Source organism: Xenopus laevis, chromosome 2S, assembly GCF_017654675.1.
Source record: "Xenopus laevis strain J_2021 chromosome 2S, Xenopus_laevis_v10.1, whole genome shotgun sequence".
NCBI classification, from domain to species: Eukaryota; Metazoa; Chordata; class Amphibia; order Anura; family Pipidae; genus Xenopus; species Xenopus laevis.
In genome coordinates, this window is record NC_054374.1 from 6,809,148 (window position 1) to 6,833,456 (window position 24,309).

Here is a 24,309-nt window from a genome sequence, read left to right on the forward strand (position 1 = left end):
ACACATGTCTGTAGGGAACACTTAGATCTTCTTATGGAAACGACCTGCAACTTCACATTGTCTCACACATTCCTTTATAAGATCACTATTGGCAACCCCTGAGAAGTTGCTGCTCCTGTCACTGGAGACCTTCACACACAATTGTCATTATATAGTGAATAAAGTACCCCCTCTTGTAAAGTATAAGGATATTATAAGTTACTGAGGAGTTTCATGACCATATAAAAGTACGAGGTCATGGAACTCCGAGGTGACTTCTAATATCCTCATATTTTACAACTGGGGGTACTTTATTATAATACACAAGTTTCAGTGAATCATGTGACAGAAATGACATCACTACTCACCGTTTATAACTGATGACATCACTACTCACCGTTTATAAGGATATAATTTACAGGATATTCACTGCTTTTGTGTATTATAGACAACTAATTGCCAGTTGATTTATATAATACACAGAGATCGATGCTGCTGCTCCAATTGTAGGATAAACACACACAGCAGGACTACATGTCTATAGAGACTCACCAGGTACAGGCTTGGGGCAATAAATGGGAAAACCCCTGTGAATAGAGTGGAGTATAGAGAAGACAGAGTGTATGTCACATGATAGGCCCTGGCATTTCCAGTAGTCTCTGGCCCTAACAATTAGGGATGTGCTGAATCCAGGATTGGGTTTGGGGTTCAACTAGGGTTGTCACCTGTTCGGTTTTTCTAAGGCCTATTCTGGTCTCAACTAATGTCAGCCTTATAAAAACACAAACAATAATCTGGTTTATAGATAGAGGCAGGGTTACCACCCCCTGTGGTTCTGAACTGGACATCTCCGTTCTTCAAAGGGCTGTCTGTGTTCAAAACCTCTGTCCAGATGAAAACATTCAGAAAACTGAACAGAAATCAAGCCCCTCCCTCGCATCATCACTCCACTGACATCATTGTGCTTTCCTCTGATGTCATCATGCCGACCCCAACATCACTGCCCCACCCCCCAATGCCATCTGCCCCCCCTCCTTTATTCGGTTTAGCCTTTGGCAAAGGTGGCAACCCCAGATTCAACCCTTTTTCAGCAGAATTCGATAGAATGCGAGATCCAAATCCTTAAAATTATGTGAGTTTTTATCACACAAAGTAACATTTTTAACTGTGCACTGTACACGTGGTTCTCTGTAACCCTTCCCAATCCTAATTTACATATGCAAATTAGGGTTCGGATTCGGTATTTTTCTAAAACTATGATACATCTGTGGTATTAGGGGCTTCAAAGGTAAATGATTACTCACCACAAAAGGGAAGTGGCCCCAGGAGCCCTGAGCCCTCAGCACGGGGGTCGGACAAACCGGAAAACCAATTAGGAGCAGGCACTGAAAGAAGGAAAACTTCCACCAGGCCAATAGTTCAAAGTGAAGAAAGTTTATTGTGTCCACAGGCAATTGGTTTTCCAATTTGTCTAAATCTGTCTCAAAGGATTCGGCTGATTCCCAAAATAGTGGATTCGGTGCATCCATACTAAAAATAGTGCAGCTCTATTTTAGCTCTATTTTAGCTCTATTTTAGCTCTATTTTACTGCAGCCCATTCCATATCATTGGCAAGGACTGAATAACCTAATCAGCAACAGCAACTTATAGGCATAAAAGATCCACAAGGGCCACAAAAAAATAAGAAAGGTCTTTGATCAAAGCTACATTAAAAAATTTGACATCTCCATTTCTCCTACAGGTTTTTGTCCTATGGGCAGGGCGGGAGCAGCCAGACACGTACCTCTTCTGAAGCCTTCCCCTAGTTCGGACCATTTTGTCCAGACTCCGGAAACTGTTCATGCGAGTGCGCTCTCTTCAGCGCATGCTTCTCTGATGCTTGCGTTGCACCGCACATGTGCACTGGCGCAGGCTTCACGCTCTTCCACGCATGCGCACCAGGGCCGGAACTAGGGGTAGGCAGAGTAGGCACGTGCCTAGGGCGCAAAGCTGGGAGGGCGCCAGGCACGTACCTCCTCTGTCGCCTACCCTCAAGCCCGACTCTATGCATTTTTTGCGCTTCTGCGTATGAGCACGCACCCGCTGCCGGGCCTGCCTAGGGCGCCTGCCCAGCGTAGCCCGGCACTGATGCGCACTTCCTCCTTTACGCCAGCGATGTGGGTGACGTAGTTGGCCGGGTTGCCTAGGGTGCCCGGCTCACTTGGCCCGGCACTGACCACAGTCGAATGTCAATTAGAGATGTCTAATTTTGTAAGCTTTGAATAAAGACCATTTTTATTTTTACTTTTTGTGGCCAATGTGGAACCTTTGCGTGCCTATAAGCCTGTTTTGTTGCTGATTACGGTTTAAACTCTCCTTAAACTGTGAATCTGGAGAACACAGCACTGGCCAAGTCTGCTATTAACCCTTCCAGGTCAAATAAATATTCTAAAAATTATATTTTTGCCTAAATTTCTATATGCCTTTCATAATGCCCCGAGTCTGCTCCCTAAGGTGTGGTTTAAACAGCTGGACGCCTGTATAAGAGGATTCATTTGGGCGGGTGAACTCCCAAGAATCAGAATGCAGATGCTTCAAGCCCCAATACAAAAAGGTGGACTAGCCCTTCCCAATTTTTTACTTTACTATTATGCTAGCCAATTGGTTTATGCATGGTGGCGGCTCAATTCCAATCCTAACAATCAGGCCACGGTGCTTGAAGCAGCAATAATTTCATCCTTTGAGGCCCTGGCCAATCAGCTACACAGGGGCCTCCCCTCAATATATACCCTAACACCTGCCATGAAAACAGTTACCCTAATTTTTCACCGAACAGTAGTATCTGCCTACAGGGCTACAGGTATCTGGTCTAAATTGTCCCTACTCTGGGGTAATAAAACTCTCCCACAATTCCAGTCCCTTCCCTTCCCTTCCAGTCCCTTCCTCTCTTAATATAAGCAGCAATATATCTGCTGCAGACCACTGTTCAGATCTTGCTGCACTATAATAATCAACTGTATTAGCCTTGTGTTTTTATAAGGTCATGGAACTCCTCGATAACTATAATATCCTTAAAGGAGAAGGAAAGGTTAAAACTAAGTAAGCCTTATCAGAAAGGTCCATCTAAATATACCAGTAAACCCCCAAAGTAATGTTGCTCTGAGTCCCGTCAAAATAAACAGCACATTTCTTTCCTTCTATTGTGTACTCATGGGCTTCTGTATCAGACTTCTTGCTATCAGCTTAAACCTCATTGCCCTGGGCGTGAGCATGCTCAGTTTGCTCCTCTCCCACCACCCCTCCCTTCTCTACTGTAATCTGAGCCCAGAGCAGGGAGAGACTCAGGCAGGAAGTGATGTCACACCATGTTAATACTGCAGCTCCTATTCTAAACAAACTGAGAGTTTCAAGAGCTTTTTACTCTGGTAAAACATTCTACAGAATAAATATAGCATTCTAGTTTGCACTATTGCAGCTAATCTATTGGCAATAAAATGACTCTGTAGCTTTCCTTCTCCTTTAAATTTTACAATAAGGGTTTTTTATTCACTATATATAGCACTGTTTATGCAGGGCTGTATATCAATACTATACATTCGTAGAACAGACAGAGATCAGTAAAATATATGAATAAATATAAATGAAAAAATACAAGTACCTCCATTACTGTATGCTAAGTATTAGGGTAGAACTACGCAAACATTTTCGTTGCGATCCGATGCATTGCGGCAAAACGGCGGCGTCAAATCGGATGCGATGAAAATAAGGTAAGAGATAGAAATGTTGGATGAAGTCGCATCGTTGATCCAATGCGACACAACTGTCGGATCGCGTCGGATCAACACTGTGACACCATCCGACAATGCATTCACTTACTTTATTTTCGTTGCATGCGATTTGACGCATTCGTTTTTGTGCAGCACGACGGATCGCACAGAAAACACTCGTGTAGTCCTACCCTTAAAGGTGAAGTTCACGTTTCAATTAACTATTAGTATGTTATAAAATGGCCTATTCTTAGCAACATTTTTTTTATAGTTCTGAATTATTTGCCTTCTACTTCTGCCTCTTTCTAGTTTGCTCGGATTTTTTTTTACAATGTTATTGTAATCGCTACTTTTTTCAACTTATATTTCTATTAAGTCCTCCTACTATTCATATTGCAAGTTACTCAAATCAGTGTACAGTTGCTAGGGTAATTTGGACCATACCATATTGCTGAAATTGCAAACTGGAGAGCTGCTGACTAAAACGCTAAATAAGACAAAAGCCTCAAATAATAAAAAATGAAAACCCAATGCAGATTGTCTCAGAATATCACCCTCTACATCAGGGATCCCCAACCTTTTTTACCCACGAGCCACATTCAAATGTAAAAAGAGTTGGGGAGCAACACAAGCATAAAAAAGTGCCAAATAAGGGCTGTGATTGGAACTATTTGGGAGCCCCTATGTGGACTGGCAGCCTACAGGAGGCTCTACTTGGCACTATACTTAGTTTTTATGCAATTAAAACTTACTTCCAAGCCTGGAATTCAAAAATAATCGCCTACTTTGAGGCCACTGGGAGCAACATCCAAGGGGTTGGAGAGCAACATGTTACTCACGAGGCACTGGTTGGGGATCACTGCTCTACATCATACTATGAAGAAGGGAATTCTTTTTAATAGCCCTATTTACCTATGAATCTGTTTTCTATAATATATTTATTTTATCCTGTTTTCTCTGCTTATAAATGTCAATTCTGGAGTTTTAATGTGATCCATAATTTATCAGCCCAGGTGCTAAAAATGATACTTGACTTGTTTTTTAATTAATTTACCCCATGAATTTTCCTTAGTTTATTCCCTCTTCATGAATAACCCTGAGAGTGAGACTTCCCGGCGTATTCCGTGTCAATGTCATATGATAGGGGAGGTGGTGTGATATTACGTGGCAGCTCTTTGTTTGTATCTTTTGTTTCCAGTGAATAAAATTGCCTTGGCTATAAAATATCAATCTACTATAAAATATTACTGGGGGATAATATATTGTATATATATATATATGGTTAGGTAATAATTAACATAGGGTGCCTTGCACACTGCGGTTTCAGAAAAACGAATCAAACATTCCATCAGGATACAGATAATCTGCTGTGAGCTCCGCATGGAACAGATAAGCCGAGAGCTCACATTGTACCAGGGAAATAAAAACTGAGAATGTTTCAGAGAGAAATATTATCAGTTAAGCCTTTACTCACTATTATTATCTGCCCAACCATCACAGCACAATGTACTGTCAGGGTAATGAATATTTATGTATTGATTTATCAGTCTCCCTTACAGTGATAAGTTTGTTCTAACAATCTCATAACTGAAAAGGAGATAAGCACAAAAATAACATGTCATTGTAATGATCCAGTTTTGGCAGCAGTCTATGGTCAGGCAGATTGGCTTCTGGAGTCCCTGGTGCCGACCGGTGCCCAAACCAAGCCTGCTGATCCGTAATCTGACCTGGGCCACCAATCCAATAATCTCCTTCCCCAAATCCACTTCCGGACCTAAGTGCAATGGGTTAATTTACCAGAACCTGTGAAACCAGAAGTGACTTCACCATGGACCATGGGCCGATTCTGCACCCTGTTCTGCCTGGTGGCATCTTTTACCGAGTAAACGTCGACCACCCACGTGGGAATCATGAACTTTCTGCCCAAAACCTGCCTATTTTGAGGGTATTCCACAGATATCTGTGGGTACACAAACCGATGCAGGTTTCTAGTAAAAGGTAAAGTTCACCTTAGATTTATCTTTCAGCACAATATAGACAGTTTGCTATATTGTATTTTTGTGTGTGTGTTTTTTTTAAGTATTCACTCTTTATAGACACACTGCTAGAAAAGCAACTTCACCAGTACTGTTACTAGAGGGGGGCGGGCCCTGGTGCGTGATGCGCAGCCGGGCCCCGCCCCCTCCGTATGACCCAAATTTCAGTGGCGCGCATCGCTGCCGGGGGGATTTCAGTGGCGCGCGGCGCTGCCGGGGGAATTTCAGTGGCACGCGCGCTGCCGGGGGGATTTCAGTGGCGCGCGGCGCTGCCGGTGGGCCCTGAGGGGGTACGGGCCCTGGCCCGCTCGCACCCCCTGCTCCCCCGGTAGTTCCGCCACTGAACTTCACTAGAAAGCAGATTCATTCTCTGAACTAGATTCTGGACTAATTCATAAAAACAAGTGCCAAAGTGCAAACTGCCCTGTGTTTTTGAATTTTGAACTTTGCCCTGCTGGTTGTGGCCAATGATGCAGCTCCCTGGGTTCCAAAAAAAGAAAGCATTTCAAATAGAATTAACTCTTAAAATCTCAGGGTCAGGGGGTGCTGTTTCAGAACCCACTATTAGTCCAGTGCATGCGATGAACATTTCTGCTGCTGGTAGAAGTTATGGTCTGCAAATGCACCATACTGATAATATCATATTTGTAGAACACTTTCGGGGTTCAGGGTCCAAATGAATCTCAATATTTTCTTCTACAAACTCTGATCAAATCTGCTCGGTTTTTTGCACTTATTTATTATTACATTTTTCAGAAAAATCAGATTTTCAAGATTTGTTTCAGATTTTTCATCCGATTTTCAAGTTTTTTGGGATTTTTCACCCGAAAACTTCGGGATATTGCACGAAACCCAGCGCACATCAAAAAATCATTGGGACTTCTCCCATTGACTTATATGCTACCTCGACAGGTCTGAGATGCCGGATTCTGACTTTTCCATCCTAGGGGTTTAATAAATTCTGAAAAATTCATGATTTTTTAAAAGTCAGATTTTATAAAAAAAAATCACACATTTTTCGTGATTTTTGCATTCAGAGTTTAGTAAATAACCCCTAAGAGTGCTGGGAATGTGAAAATCAATGCAGGATGTTTCTGTAAAAACATGTTTGTGACCAGGTCCTGACTGGGATTCAAAATAGGCCATGGCATTTCAAGTACAAAGATATCCAAACAGACCCAATACTCACTAAATAGCTGTCTATGGCAACTTAAAGGGATACTGTCATGGGGAAAAAAAAATCAAAATGAATCAGTTAATAGTGCTGCTCCAGCAGAATTCTGCACTGAAATCCATTTCTCAAAAGAGCAAACAGATTTTTTTATATTCAGTTTTGAAATCTGACATGGGGCTTGACATATTGTCAATTTCCCAGCTGCCCCAAGTCATGTGACTTGTGCTCTGATAAACTTCAATCATTCCTTACTGCTGTACTGCAAGTTTCCCCCCAGCAGCCAAACAAAAGAACAATGGGAAGGTAACCAGATAACAGCTCCCTAACATAAGATAACAGCTCCCTGGTAGATCTAAGAACAACACTTAATAGTAAAAACCCATGTCCCACTGAGACACATTCAGTTACATTGAGAAGGAAAAACAGCAGCCTGCCAGAAAGCATTTCTCTCCTAAAGTGCAGGCACAAGTCACATGACCAGGGGCAGCTGGGAAATTGACAAAATGTCTAGCCCCATGTCAGATTTCAAAATTGAATATAAAAAAATCTGTTTGCTCTTTTGAGAAATGGATTTCAGTGCAGAATTCTGCTGGAGCAGCACTATAAACTGATTAATTTTGAAAAAAATGTTTTTTCCCATGACAGTATCCCTTTAACAGAACTTTGTCTGTTAATTGTCTCGTGTGACCTAACATGTATGATTTGTTTGTGTGCACCGTGAAGCCTTCGATCCCAGGGGGTTGTCCTTATTTTTTAAAATGACAGTTTTCTATTTATGATTACCCAATGGCACATACTACTAATAACGTATATTATTATGAAAATGGTTTATTTACATAAAGGAGGGTTTTAAAAATGAGCTGTTTTATGCAATATCTACATTATCTACATTATCAATATCGACATTGTTTGAGGGGTATAGTTTTCCTTTAATAAGGCTCTGCCGTTCTATTCTATTGGCTGCACTGCATAATTTATGAATGTAAGAGCTCATGAATAATCTAGAAAGGGCTAAAAAGGACGACCAACTGTGACTTGTTTCATAAGCTGACCTTGGATCTCTGCTCAGACATTACATTGTGCATGAAGCCAGTGATTCAGCAACATTTTTTCTCCATTGTGAATCACTGTTTCCTGGAGCCAAAAACAGCAGCAGAGAAAGAATAGTGAGAATTAGTCTTGTTAGAGCAATTCCGGGCTGATCCCACCGCTATATACACAAACTGATATACACACAAACTGAAAAACACAAGAGGAGATCATAAGAATAGTTTTACCTAAAGGAAAATAACAGTGACACTCATGCATTCATACGAAAGGGCATGTTTCTGTGTTGTTGCCAAAATAATATGAAAATATGAAAATTGCTTAATCTACAGCCTTGTTACACAAGAGTTTTTTCAGGGTACTAAGAAGGTAGGCTTGGGCCATCAGCTTGGAGACCCAGAAAATACAGTAGAGGATTATGAAGACCCCCATCAAAGTAGCATCAAAGTAGCATGGGGATATATTTGGGTCCTGACCTATAGGTTAAAAATGGCCAACCTAGAGAATAACACAGAAATTAAACTTGTTCTAGCACAGAAGTGTGAGTTCCAAATATTTGTGTGTGTTAACAGTACTGCAGCTAAGAGCTGTAGGGAGTTTAAATATGGGAAACTGCCCATAGTATCTACATTTGCACATAGTTTGTAGGTTTAGTAGGTCATGATTGTGGCAATACAGCAACCAAAGTCAGGGCAAATGCTAACGGCAACCAAGGAAAGCTCTCAGCCATCATCCACCTGCCCGTGGCACCAACTCTATCCCCAAGGCTTGCCTCGTTGATGGTCCACTGCTACTTGTGAATGCACAGGTCTGGAGATAGAGAAGGCAGCAGAGCTACGTGCCTGGGGTCCCAGGGCATAAGCCTCTGCTGCCTACCCCTAGTTCTGGTCATGATGGAAACACAAGAAAAACATTAACCTTAAGTGTTGCCCAAACCTGTTTCCCTTTTTTAAATATAGAAATACAACTCTCAGCACCCACTGACATGTATGGGAGCCTTAATACTATATCAGTGTTGGTGAATTATTGGCTCTATAATTTTTTCATAATTTTCCAAGGCTGTCAGAGATGCTGGGACAACAGTCGTACTTTGTATGTAATAGAATTGTTTCTTCTTGTCCAGGACCACATGAAATACACACAATGGTGTAAGAACAGAATGAGCAGACGTTACAGCTGCAAGCAATATGTCAGCCCAGAGGATTCCCTATTTGAGGTCAACGTTGATAAAAAAAAAAATCTCTAGTTGTTAGATTTTGGGGAGCCGTATGTATTCAGTTGGGCTTCTATGAAGCAGTGGTACTTGGAGGTAGATATTTTTTGTGTGGATGAAAGCAGTGATTAATATGTGTAAACAACCGCGCGGAGACAAAGGAGTAACCAAAAGTTATGGCAACATTTTTAGAGTATTTGGGCACATTATGTACGATATGAACCCATTAGTGGCACTGGGATCATACTGAATAATAAAGTAAAGGCCAAAGGATATGTGTGTATGTGTTCATTTGCATAAACACAGCCAAGCCATTTGAATTCAGTCATATACCAGGTTCACTGGTTAGATCTGTAGCCGCCCGGTGTAGGGTATTACGCCCCTTAGGGCAATGACACATTGATTTGCTAAGTTATATTACTCACAGCAATTCAGCCTAACCAGCAGTCATTTTCCCACGACTAACTTGAATTGCTGTGTGTAATGTAAAGGTTCAGTACAGCTGGCTGACTAACACTCTTCTAGAGAACTAGAGGTGCTAACGCTCCAGTCTCTGCTGTCAGTTATCTGCTTAGAGACCAACGAGAGCTCAGAAACCAGTGCATTTGTATTAGCATTAGTATTTAATAATCAGCCCTGTAGCATCAGATTATATGACAGGCAAAGCTTATTTTCTGCTTAATGATTTGAGCATATGTGTGTCACTGACTGACTTTTTCCAAGATGGGGAGCACTTGTAACAACTACCTGGATCCAAAACCTGAACATAAGTTTTGTTCTTGAGTACTGTTCTAGAGATTGTGAATCTTTAGGCTGGTGCATTAAAGTGGACATGTCACCCAGACACAAAAATCTGTAGCTCCTTAAAGGAGAATTCAACCCGTAGACCCCCCTCCCTCCTCCCCCTACCTGCCCCCTCCCCCGGCAATTGTCCTTCATTTTTTACTCCTCCGTGCAGATTCTGGCCTCAGAGTTCACGGCATCCATCTTCTTCTCCGATAATCTTCGTGCGTTGATGGCATTTTTGGCGCATGCACAGTTGGAGTAAATTTCCGGCCCCGAATCACTGCGCATGCGCTGAAAGTCTCGAGAATTTCCGAAAAATTTACATAAATTATAGTGACTTTCGGCACATGCGCAGTTGTTCAGGACCGGAAATTAACTCTAACTGCGCATGTGCAGAAACTTCCGAAAAAGACAGATGATGGCTGCCGTGAACTCTTAGGACAGAATCTGCACAGACGGGCGAGTAAAAAATTAGGGGCATTTGCCCAGGGGGCAGGTAGGCTAGGGGGAGGAGGGAGGTCTACCCAGGGTGGGGGGGGAGTTTAAACTACGGGTTGAATTCTCCTTTAAGGGCCGCTCTTCAGAGCATAGGTTGGAGCATTATATTTACCGATAAAAATGTAGAACAGCTATGGTTGTTAGTTAAAATTATATTAAATTGTTACTGTTCTCAATTTATTCCCTTAATTTTTCCCAACCATCTTGGTGAACGACATTATGAGCAGTAATCAGTATGGCATTATGAAGGATAGGTCATGTCAGACAATTTTGATTGCTTTTTAATGATGAGGTCAGTAAGATGCTGGACAGCAGGGGAGCAGCAGATGTGATCTATTTGGATTTTACCAAAATGTTTCATACAATGCCCCACAAACGACTGCTTTCAAAACTAAGGGCTGTTGGGCTTAATGAAGTCGTTTGCACATGGATAGGAAACTGGCTACAGGATCAGGTACAGAGGGTGGTTGTTAATGGGACATTCTCTACTTGGAGTAAGGTTCTTAGTGGGGTCCCACAGGTCAATCTGGGTGGCTAAGTGGCAAATGAGATTCAATGTCAATAAAGTTATGCACCTGGGATGCAAAAATATGCAAGTCACGTATACCCTTAATAGGACTTTACTAGGCAAATCCATAATGTAGATAATGAACTTTCTGTAGCAAGCAATGCCAGTCAGCAGCTTCAAGGGCAAACAAGGTCTTGGACTGTATTATAAGGAGCACAGATTAATGAGAGGATGGCATTATTCTTCTTTTGTACAGATCGTTGGTAAGGCCTCATCTAGAATATGCCGTACTGTTTTAGTTTTCAGTGCTAAAACGGGACACTATTAAAACAGAGAGGGTTCAGAGACGGGCAAGACTGGCCAAGTTGGGATGTTCACTCTGGAGAAAAGGTGCTTAAAGGAATTGTTCAGTGTAAAAATAAAAACTGGGTAAATATATAGGCTGTGCAAAATAAAAAATGTTTCTAATATAGTTAGTTAGGCAAAAATGTAATGTCTAAAGGCTGGAGTGATTTGATGTATAACTTGTCAGTCAGAACCCAACTTCCTGCTTTTCAGCTCTCTTGGTTTACTCTGACTGGTTACCCTGGTTACCAGGCAGTAACCAATCAGAGACTTGAGGGGGGCCACATGGGTCATATCTGTTGCTTTTGAATCTGAGCTGAATGCTGAGGATCAATTACAAACTCACTGAACAGAAATGTCCCATGTGGCCCCCCTTCAAGTCGCTGACTAACTCAGAGTTAGAGAGCTGAAAAGCAGGAAGTAGTGTTCTGGCTATTATGTTACACATCCAGTCACTCCAGCCTTTATATATTATATTTTTGGCTAACTAACTATATTAGAAACATTTTTTATTTTGCACAGCCTATCTATTTACCCAGTTTTTATTTTCACACTGAACTATTCCTTTAAGGGTTTATATGATAACTATGTATAAATATTTAAAGGGATATATAATAATCTCTCTAATGCAATAATAATAAAGTAGGTCCTTCCAACTGACATGTGGGCACCCATTCTGATTAGAAGAAAGGAGGTTCCTTCTAAATATTCGGGATGTTTTTTTTTTACAGTGAGAGCTGTGAAGATGTGGAATTCTCTTTGATTGTAATGAAGTTACAAAAGTAAGGGTTGCTTTTGCCCAAGGCCTCTACTGAGTGTACATCTCTTGTGCTATATATTACTCGCCCCATGAATCAGGCCTGTTGCACAAGGCAGCTGTGTTCTTTGGCTTACTGGAATTATCTCTATGTGCCTGCCCGTCATGGGATCTGGAGGCCAGCCAGTTCTCTGTTACAAGAAATGTTTTCTTGTTTCTTGAGGCAAGTAAAAGCAGCTATTGCACAAACGTCATGTGAAATTAAGGTTGAGAAAAGCAAAGTCATTTCTGATATAATAAATATATTAGATTGTGCAGTTTACATTTATGTTTTCAGACTAGAATTTTGAAAAACAGATGTTATCTTTATTGAAATGGTATACAGATCTTGGGAATGAACAGGTTTCAATACTGGAACTGACTACCTGAACCCATGTGTGGGCTGGATCATTTGCAGTAGATGATTCTACTTTTAAAAACATGTAAGCAGAGCATGAAATTACAATATTCTATAACAATATATAAATAATAAAATGTTATAAGGATCTCCTCATTTTACACTGAGCTGCTCACAGAATGACCAAATCTTGGTTTATTGATTCCCTATACCCATAGCTAGTGTAGTACTGAGACTGTAACTCAGGGGCCCCTCACCCCAGACACAAAATTCGCCACCAGTGTACACCTATCCTTCATGTATTTTGTGGCTGTGATAAGGGTTGAGGGAGAAGTTTCAAAATATCCTGGCTCGAAGCAGGTTTAGGTTGCAAGACCCATGAGGAAAGGGGCCCACTGGGTTATTTCTGGTGTCCAGGTGGCCCAGCCTGATCTGGTTCATAGCTTGTAATGCAGGCTACAAGTTGTTAGTAACGAAAGGTTTCTCCCAAATAAAAGCTATTGCCATTTACCAGAAACCCTTCCAAACCTAATTTAAAGGTTGGAAGACATACAGTAGTTGCCTATAGCTCAATAGCTAAATTTCTGTACCAGGAATTTCTTTTTCATATTTGCCAGTGTTCTGCATTTCTTAAAGCTTACCAACACATAACACAGGCATAGGCAGGTATAACCTCAAGCACATTTTATGGGGAATTTTTAATTTTTGTATTATAAATGGTATTTACCACTTAATCCCATGTTTCGCCTCCTCCTGTCTAATTATGTAGCTCATTGCAGTTAATCTCTTTGTTCAATTATTATAAACCTATCCTTCCCTCTTATCATTGAATTACTTCCATTTACAGCTTTTCATGACTGCTACGAAGGAAAATGTAACCTGCTTCTGCCACGTCTACAAGTCACCTGATTGCCTCGCCTGCTCAAATGACATTCCAGATCAAGAGCACAAAGTTGATGCATGTGACTATAGCGAAATCCTGTTGAATCTGGGTTAATCTTTGTAGGAGCTTGGATTGCAGAAAATTGTATTAAGCTCTCTTGCTGACATGTGTCTTTTCAAATGTATATACTATATATGTTAGCTCTCCCAAATGAACAATATCTAACCTCCCATATCTATATCAAAGTGCAGCAAAATATGATTCTCATTCAATACTTGGCACAGATAGTATAAAAGTGTATTTAGAACCAGGGCACTCTTTACTGGTGGGTGGCAGATGTTGAAGCAATAAGGCCTTTCGGGTAATTATCAAGTAGGACTGTCTAACCCATGGTCCTTCAGATATTTTGAATATCATTCCTACTCCCCATCATGAACAGCCAAACTCACCTTACTACTATAATAAGGCCACAATCTAGAGTCCTGCGTGGGTCTATTTTCTGATACCCAACACATTTCCGCTACTCATGACCCACAACCCAGACCTGTAAACCACAATTTCCCCCCACTGATCCGCTATTAGACCTGACCCGCAATAGGCCAACTAATCTTTCGACCTGGGGGACATGTGAAACCGGATGTGGTGTCACATTGGCCCGGAAATTACGTCACTCCGTCGCCGAATCTTCACAAAAAAATAAAAAACTGGAGGGTGGGAGGGCTCAAGCCTGCACCTCTGTCAGGTACCCACCCGGGTTACCGCAGACTGTCTGCACGGCCAGGGAATCGGGGACTTTTTGGCTGAAACCCGACCACTTTGCAGGTATTCCGTGGGTATCTGACTCGATGCAGGACTTTACCACTATCTTTTCCCAGACAGAATGTAGTGCTTCCACCAGTATAAAACACCTATTGGTGTCCAGTGCCTCTTGCTGTATTTAATGCAGGTAGAATTTGCTGGTTTGATTGGTTGTTATGGGTTACTATATGTGGGCAAACATAAGACTTTTTCTTATTCTTTCCCCCATAGATCTGTACACAATGCTGAAACATCAGCCGCTGCCCCTATACATTCCTAGTACTGAGCACAAGATGACACAGCAGATCTCTGTTCCACGTATGCACTATTCCAACAAACAGCTTCCCTCCTCCCCCAGCAGTTTCACATAACACTCCTTTAAATTAAAGCCTCAGTTCATGTTCATGTGAGCCTTTGGTCTGCATAATTGCAGTATTAAAGGATTTTCTACTTTTCTAAGGATGGTTCAGATTAGTATTCTATTTGGCCAGTATTTTACTGGCCTTGCCAATTCAAATGATCCTTGTTGTTGATGTTATTTATTATTATCCTTCATTTTATAGCACCACCACATTCCGTAGCTCTCCTAGACAACTTATACATTATTCACATCAATGCCTGCTCCATTGGAGCTTACAATCTATGCCAATTAAGCTTCCTTTGAGTAGTCTTGCCTTGTGGAAGGAAGCCATAGTACCCAGAGGAAACCGAACCAAGCACAGGGACAACATACAAACTCCTTGCACATTATGTCCTTGAATGCAACTTAGTTTTCTAGGGTGGGAAAATACTGTGAGAAAGCAATTGCTTCTGTTTCTCTCAGGCCATCTCAAGTCACGTTCTCATTTTACTGACAGCCAATCAGAAGTGAGTATATATGGTGTGTGTCTAAGCATGACATAATGGCTGCCATACATATAATTTTGTACGCTATGCAATATATCGGCCCATGGGCCAAACAGAAGAAGAGTACACAAAGGGCAAGTACATGGATATCAGTCAGGATTGACAGTCCATCATATAGCCACAGATAGTCTTGTATAATATTACCTGTTTATGCATATTTATGTTCACTCTTAGGCACCATATACTGCATACTCACTTCCTATTGGCTCTTAGCAAACTCAGAAGATAACATGACCACAGATTACTTTAGCAGCGGAGGCAAGACTGCCTAAAACGGCCAGAAGTCATAATTTGCAACAGTAGGAAAAAAATTATATTAATTGCAGTTTATTTTAAGGGATTGTAATAGAATCCCTAAACTTAGTGGGGTGATTTTACATCCCCTTTAAGGTGCACAGCATTATGCAGAAACACTGTTTTTATTTTAATATTTGTATAGAGAAAGCAAACAATGTCATCTGGAATTTTCTGCGTGTTTCTAGGTGTGACTAGAAGGGTAAAAAAAAAAATCACTTCTTCCTCATGACTGTGAGTCACAGGTAGAACATTTTATATATCTTTGTAGAAGTAAATGTTTAAATTACCAACAAATATTTGACATAAATATGGACATATTTACTTTTTGAGAATGGCTGGCTGAAAGTCTTCCTCTCCACTGAACTGAAATCCCTATCAATGAAATTCCTATCTATAAAGGTAAAACTAAAATAGTTAATTAGAAAGTAAAAGAGAAAAAATAGTCATTTAGAAAGTAAAAGAGAAATGTAAATACTGTAGCCTCCCATTGTCTTTAATTGAAACTACCTAACATTTCTGGTAAAAGGCGTGGGAGGATGGGGATGAGAGTTCGCTGGGTCCCTCTGAAGATTGTTTTGAAGGGGGCCTGGCGCACCCTAGTTATGCCACTATTAATCACATATAATCTGGTCATCCATTTGGCCTCTATTTTCCTCGAGTCACACTCTACTGAACCTCATCACTTCCCCTGTCCTGTTCTCTTCTATCCCATTTGCACTACTGTTCACATTCAGTTGTTGATCTCCTTATCCTGCCAATGCATCAAATGTACTTTTTCAGCAGCTGCCATCACTCACCATGTGTTGTGCCATGTCTCCAATAGAGCAGCTGCATAGTGGTAAAAAAATATAAACAGGGCAGAGACATTTAGGTATAGTTTACCTAAGATCATGTAGGGATCTAAAATAAAATCCTGTATGATGGTAAGCAGGTCATTCTGTTCTGGCCATACATGGACAGATTTAATCTGCCAATTCTGGCCCTTTTGACTGATTCAGGGATGGGGATGGTCTGCGCTGGACACAGTTGACTGTTCTTTGAATTTTCCGGCTATGTGTACAGAGACTACACAGCAATAAATCAGATTATACTTAAGGTGGCCATAAACGTAACAATTATGATCTTTCTTGGAGAAGAACTTTCCAAGAAAGATTGTTTGTTTCCGTACACACGGTTATACCCTCACATGGGGGAAGAGGGTTCCAGATCACTGCATAAGATGTTTAGAGAAAAACTGCCAAGGTTACCAGCTGCACACCACTTGCTTGGCAAGCAAAGGGTAAGCTATCCTCCAACTACTACTCCTAACCTTGAGATAACTTTAGACTACATAATAAAGCTGTTTTCGTGAAGAGCAGGTTACAGTTCAATAAAAACATGCATAGCCTGATTTCAATTGAGCCATACTATCAGGGTCGGACTGGGGGGCCTGGGGCCCTCCAGGGCTCCTACCCCAGGGCCCCCCCCCGTGCTGCACCGGCACGACGAATATGTGCGCGTGCACGCCGTGTCTGTGTGCATGCGGTGGAACGCCACGTCTGCGTGCATACGCAAATGCGCACAATGTTTATTCGGATTAAGAAAAGTTTACAGACCGGTAAACTTTTTCAAAAAAAGTGGCAACCCTATGTTCAGGTACATTTGAAGATCCCCCAATCAAAATATTCCGCCTGGGCCAATCAGCGAGTCGATTTCCAAATCTTCTGCCGATATGGTTTGGTTTATCTCCCAACATATACGCACCAAATATTGCATGAAAATTTTTTCATGCGATGATATCTTGCGGTGTGTGGCCACCTTTAGCTTTATTTGATTAGCCTTGAATTTCCATTGAGCCACACTGTAGACATTTTGTGCAACGTGCTGCAGGTGACATCTGATGGGCCCACCCTACCAACACCTGGCCAAAAATTGGGCTAAACTTCTGACCGGGCAGTTTGATTTTCCCATGAGATCAGGGGGCGGCGGTCCTTGCTCTGACCATCTGTATATAGGGTTGTCACCTTTTCTGGAAAAAAATACCGGCTTTCCTATAAATCTATCTTTTTTCCCTATTAATAACATTGGGATCAACCATCACTTTTACCGGCCACGTGGCAACCCTATCTGTATAGCCTCCATTGTATAATCCTTTCATTTAGCCCTACAGCAACCAATCAGGTTAAAGCCTAATATCGTCCACCTTATGTGGGAATATTGGGCGAATCCTGACAGAATACTAGTAATACTGGCTCCACTGAGTCCTCATTTTGTTTGGCAGTGACACAGGCAGCTGCCGGTTCGAGGGGCTCCCTCAATGTAGTCGGGGTACAGCTCCATGTCTAGGGGGATGTTTTACATAAATCAAGGCTGTCAAACTTCCACCTTCAGGTATTGTTCAACTACAACTTCCAATACCCCAGCAGCTTTTGGTGGTGGGAGTTACAGCTGGACAAGAGCAGGAAAACATCAACAACTTGTCCCTAAAATAGATTCCCTCAAAATACCCCTGTCACTTTTTATTCAAAGCTTTGTCTCCTCACATTGGACTCTACATTCCCTCTAAATATAACACCATGATCGGTCAGTGAGCTCTTTGTGCTGCATCATGACAATGCAAACAACAAGGGAGCCTGGGCGGAAACTTCTCTGACAAACATCTAGATTCTGCCCTAGTAACAGTCATTGCGTCAATTCCCACCAATCAGATACGGCTCAGACCCCCCACCCCTGTTGCCGAATGTAGTGAGAACTGTATTTTGTATCACTCCGCGCCTCCGTGTAGCAACAAAAGATTACGGAATACAACATATTTGCGTTTTCTCTGTATAACATGTTTATTGTAAAGTCTGCAGACATATGTAAATAAAATATATTAGTGGGTAGCGAGAGCTGTTGTTTGTGAATCACCGGAACCCGCCCGGAACTATGTTTTCTTTCTGGCGCATGAGTACAGTCACACGCTGAAGTGACGTAACCCGTAAGGCTATAAATATAGGGGTTTTGCACAAGCTCCGGCTAGAAGCGGAACGAAACCGTTTTGGTTTGTTGAGTTTAGCGGAGCGAGAAATATTAATTATTCGGCGCATCTCAATCACCTTATAAGGTAAGCTTTCATTTATACCAATTCTGATGTATTTAATCACACTGCTTTTTATTGTTTATGCGGTTTGGGTGCCGGCCGTGCTGTTCTTGCCTCGAAGCGGCGGCATTTCTGTAGCAAGTGATTTTATAATGAGAGAATTAATTCCTCACGGTGACTTAATGCTTTTGACGCGAATATATTCTAATTGTGGGGTTTAACGAGTCTTTGAGACAAGCTATTGTTCTGCTCCCGTTATGGTTCGTCGAAGAAGCGATGCATTGTGGGTATTGTAGTCTTACAGCAGCTGATGAGAGCCCCGCCCACTTATAAGAGCCTTGAGGTAATCCAGCTGCTCCCCTTAAAGGACCAGTAACCTCAAAAAAATAAGAATACATTAGTATACCATGAAAAAAAAACCACAGACAAATTAAACTTTAAAATCGCACAGCCTTTAAGAAATAACTTACCAAAACTCTGCTTCCGCTCCTCTTCAGAAAAGGCGTCAGGGCGACGATCCATCATGCGCTGCTTGATTGTTTTCCTGGCTATCTCCTATAAGGAAGGCAGGGAGGAGAAATCAAGCGCCGCACAATGGATTGTCTGCTTTCTGAAGAGCGCAAGCGGAGTTTCGGTAAAATATTTTTTAATAAAAATTTTTGGATTTTAAGGTCTCATTTGTCTGGTTTTTTTTTCCTGTTCTATACTATCGAATTAAAAAAACAATTGATGCTACTGGTCCTTTAAAAGGGTGGTTCACCTTCAAGTTAACTTTTAGTATGTCATAGAATGGCCAATTCTAAAAAATTTTTCAATTGGTCTTCATTTATTTTTTATGGTTTCTAAATTAATTGCCTTCTGACTCCTCCAGCTTTCAAATGGGGGGTCACTCACCCCATTTAAACAGCAAATGCTCTGAAAGGCTACACATATATTGTTACTGATATGTTTTATTCCTCCTCTATTTAGTCCCTCTCCTATTCATATTCCAGCTACTCATTTAAATCAATGCATGGTTGCTAGGATTGTTTGAAATTTCAAACTGGAGAGCTGCCGAATAAAAAGATGAATAACTCAAAAGCCACAAAAAGTACAAAATGAAAACCTATTGCAAATTGTCTCCGAATATCCCTCTCTACATCATACCAAAAGTTGATTTAAAGGTGAACCCCTTTAAAAGAACCGAAACGCCAAATACTGAAAGCGTTTTAAAGTGAATAACTTGGTTTAGTGTCCCCCGTGCACTGGTAAAACTATTTGCTGCAGAAACACTACTATAGTTTATATAAACAAGCTGCTGTTTAGCAATGGGGGGAATTGAAAAAAGACTATATGGCACAGGTTAAATGGTGGATAACAGATAACACCATTATGTTCTACAGAGCTTATCTGCTGTGTAACCTGAGCCTTTTATTTGAATGGCTTCCTCTTTATATAAACGATCGTAGTGTTTCTGAAGCAAACACACCCGTTTTACCAGTGCAGGGCAACACTGCATTATATTTTTATTACTTAAAAACAGAAATTTTTTGATGTTACTGTACCCTTAAGCAGCTTAGATCCTTGGAGGTTCTATGCAAGGAAGCTCACACTTACTTTACATTTTCATTTATTGAACTGTTCTAGCTGAACTGCTTCCCTTCCTAGCATGGATACAACAGTTCAGCATTAGGATGCTGGTCAGATGAGCAAAGTGCTATATTTGATTGGCTTGTCTCAGTCTAAATTTAGAAGGTACAGCCTGCTTTTTGGATTGTGTATATTTACACCCTGCACTCTAAAATCATATGGTGTCAGGCCCACTGGATGCCAGGAGTGTCAGACTGACGTAGCAAGCCATTTTAAGTTGTTTTTGTAAGGATTACAAAGTGTTTTTTAGTTTACACCATTTAGTCTTCAGTAAAAATTAAACCCTGAATTTGGTGGCCTATTAAAATCTATACATTCTGCTACAAAGTAGCAACTTTGTTGGGTTTATTCCTAATCATCTTAGGTTCATGTCTGTTTCAGCTCTTTCTTTTCAATACATTATGTAATGTGGGGTACTGTGGCAGCCCTTCCACATTCTGTGGCCTGAGATCCCTTGGAGGGCCTCATTAAACAGCACCCTAAAAGTAAAGCAAGTTTGAAGCAATTTAGATTGAGTAGAATTCCCTAATAGACCCTGATTTACCATAGTATGTTGACATTGTATGATTTGCAAATTGGTAAGCTTCTATGAAACTAGGGTGTTTTTCTGTGCATCCCTAGCATTTGCAGTGCCATTTTTTTTTTATACAGGATGACTGTGTTAAGAGAATTCTACACTACTGTACTAGCTTTCAAAGATGCCACCTCCTCACAATATACAGAGTATAAATTATTTTAACTTGATTCTAAATTCTGATTCAAATTACATGGCAGCACAGACAACAGTACATTCTGACAGCTTTGTTTAACCTCTGAAAGCATGCAAATCAAACTCTTATAACTACCACTCCTAATCTGGGCTACGAAGGTGGTGGCAGCTGCTATGAACAATTTTGAAGGCGTTAATTATGGGGTTTATGCATCAAGTTTAGTATATAAAATAAGTAGTTACTATTGCTTTTTAGTCTCCTTTACCTTTCTTACACTAGAATTTAAAAATCAACTAAGGGATTTTGTTAGGGTGTTTAAGGTTTGAACATACAAACCCAACAACTATACTTTTTTTGGAATTGTAAGTGAACATTATGTTAAACAGCCAGGTATGCCATAACATGCATTTAAAAAATGATATATCTTCAAGTTTGAAACGCTAACTCATCTGCAAAACTATTTGACCAGGAAAGTCTAGATTATAAAGTTTTATTTGTGTAGTTCTGTGCAAACTCATGACATTTGAACCCCATTGTTACAGAATTGCTGTTTCACCAATGCATTGCATATAAGTAAACCCTTGATCTGCTTACTGAAATGTTTTTTGTTTTTTTTTTAGGTCACAATGCAGATCTTTGTCAAAACCCTGACTGGCAAGACCATTACCCTAGAGGTAGAGCCAAGTGACACTATTGAGAATGTCAAAGCAAAGATCCAAGACAAAGAAGGTATCCCTCCAGACCAGCAGAGGTTGATCTTTGCCGGCAAGCAGCTGGAAGATGGGCGCACCCTTTCAGACTACAATATCCAGAAAGAATCAACCCTGCATCTTGTGCTTCGTCTGAGGGGTGGCATGCAGATTTTTGTCAAAACCCTGACTGGCAAGACCATTACCCTAGAGGTAGAGCCAAGTGACACAATAGAGAATGTCAAAGCAAAGATCCAAGACAAAGAAGGTATCCCTCCAGACCAGCAGAGGTTGATCTTTGCCGGCAAGCAGCTGGAAGATGGGCGCACCCTTTCCGACTACAATATCCAGAAAGAATCCACCCTGCATCTTGTGCTTCGTCTGAGGGGTGGCATGCAGATCTTTGTCAAAACCCTGACTGGCAAGACCATTACATTGGAGGTGGAGCCAAGTGACACAATTGAGAATGTCAAAGCAAAGATCCAAGACAAAGAAGGTATCCCTCCAGACCAGCAGAGGTTGATCTTTGCCGGCAAGCAGCTGGAAGATGGGCGCACCCTTTCTGACTACAATATCCAGAAAGAATCCACCCTGCATCTTGTGCTTCGTCTGAGGGGTGGCATGCAGATCTTTGTCAAAACCCTGACTGGCAAGACCATTACATTGGAGGTGGAGCCAAGTGACACAATAGAGAATGTCAAAGCAAAGATCCAAGACAAAGAAGGTATCCCTCCAGACCAGCAGAGGTTGATCTTTGCCGGCAAGCAGCTGGAAGATGGGCGCACCCTTTCTGACTACAATATCCAGAAAGAATCCACCCTGCATCTTGTGCTTCGTCTGAGGGGTGGCATGCAGATCTTTGTCAAAACCCTGACTGGCAAGACCATTACATTGGAGGTGGAGCCAAGTGACACAATAGAGAATGTCAAAGCAAAGATCCAAGACAAAGAAGGTATCCCTCCAGACCAGCAGAGGTTGATTCTTTGCCGGCAAGCAGCTGGAAGATGGGCGCACCCTTTCTGACTACAATATCCAAAAGAATCCACCCTGCCATCTTGTGCTTCGTCTGAGGGGTGGATGCAGATCTTTGTCAAAACCCTGACTGGCAAGACCATTACATTGGAGGTGGAGCCAAGTGACACAATAGAGAATGTCAAAGCAAAGATCCAAGACAAAGAAGGTATCCCTCCAGACCAGCAGAGGTTGATCTTTGCCGGCAAGCAGCTGGAAGATGGGCGCACCCTTTCCGACTACAATATCCAGAAAGAATCCACCCTGCATCTTGTGCTTCGTCTGAGGGGTGGATGTTAAAGTGCAATGAGACTCTGCTCTGTTTTGTTTTTTATGTTACCTTTCCTTAATAGTTATATGGTCTAAATAAAGTTTTCATTTCTCACTTGTCTGGTTTTTTTTATACATAACTACGCAGAATTACCCCCAAATAGTTTGTTTCTGTAAGGTTGGGTTTGCAGTTTTAAAACTGCAAACATATTCAAAATTAGAGTATTTAGAAAGCATAAAATGGAACGGTTGTTAAAATCTTAGACTAACTGGCAGCACCGAGTACTGCCTACTATGCATCTCTGGGCTGTCTCAAACCCAGTAATAGCATGGCTCTCCTGCTGCTCCTCTTTGAAAACAGCTGTTACACATATTCCCTATAATTATCTTTATTATGCCCTGGTGAAAACTGTGAAGGCAAGGAGAAAGTGAGAGAAATAACAGTAGAATGATCAAAATTTGTGGTTGGGTGGGGACCCAGAAAAAAGAATTAAGTAGAGAAAGGGTCAAAAAACTAGTTTTTTTTTTTCCAAATTATCCTTGATCATATTAATGAGAAATCTCAATACAATTTGTTTTTATACACTGCATTTTGTAACATTTTATCCAGATGCTTCAGGGCCATTTACCTAGAAAATCTAGAAGTGGAGGCTGACCGTTAACTGGTCCCAGTTGCTTTGCAAGATAGAATGCCAATATTTTACTATGTGGTGATGCACAGGTAGTCTAATTTGTCTTCTATCTTTAGAAAGTAAATTGGGAAGCAGTTTTTATTCCCGTTTAAAAATGTTCCTGGTCAGCTTTGTTTTAATACAGGTAGTTGAGTAAATGCCATTAAGACATAATGAAAGCAAGCTATGCCCTGAGCCTGCTGGTTTCTATAAATATATAGAGTAACGTTTTATTTTTTTGATGAATAATATTTTAATGTAATTTGAATATATTGGTATATCCCAAAATGCCATGCAGATGTAGTCCACCTACAGTATAATGTCCATTAATGCATATTTAGTACCTAGGGCTTCTTGTCCTTGTCCACCAAGCTGCATCTACCAGCTGCAATAAGTGTTTGATGCCCATACACTGTCCTCTCAATTCTAAGAATAGTTGGGCCTTTCTGCACATCTTTAGGAGGTCCATATATGGCCAAATTAACCTATAACACCCCTGTTCCTTGAGTGGGCCATATGTCTGGCAACTGTTACCAGTGTAACATCATTTAGTCAGTAGAAAAATGTTGTGGGTAGACAAATGCTTTAGTGGGAGTTTTATTAGAACAATGTACTGGGGGAAATAATCCACTTAGAGATACTGACACCTGAAATTAAACTTTTTTTTACATCTATTATAATATTGGCTTTGCAAGCTACTTCTTACTTTGCCATAAAGTATTTGCATGATGCTTTTACATTACCTGTCTGATCCCCCATGTTCCTGTATGAGGGGGCTGCCATATTTGTGCAGCAGGAGTCCATTCGCATAAGAAACTGTAACTAACAGGCTGAGATGGGACAGTCTGGTTGGCAAAGTCAGTGTCCGAGAGTCAGGCTTAGGAACTTCAACTAACA

General features: G+C 41.1%; 1 protein-coding gene across 1 annotated transcript; it reads left to right on the forward strand.

Annotated features, from left to right (window-relative positions):
- The first annotated feature begins 18,301 nt into the window (after positions 1–18,301).
- Positions 18,302–22,856, forward strand: ubb.S (ubiquitin B S homeolog). The gene is given in 4 exon segments (XM_018248516.2): positions 18,302–18,456; positions 21,392–22,441; positions 22,443–22,536; positions 22,539–22,856. Coding segments are annotated over 3 exon segments (1,371 nt in total). The 5' UTR covers positions 18,302–18,456; positions 21,392–21,397; the 3' UTR covers positions 22,772–22,856.
- Positions 22,857–24,309: the final 1,453 nt, after the last annotated feature.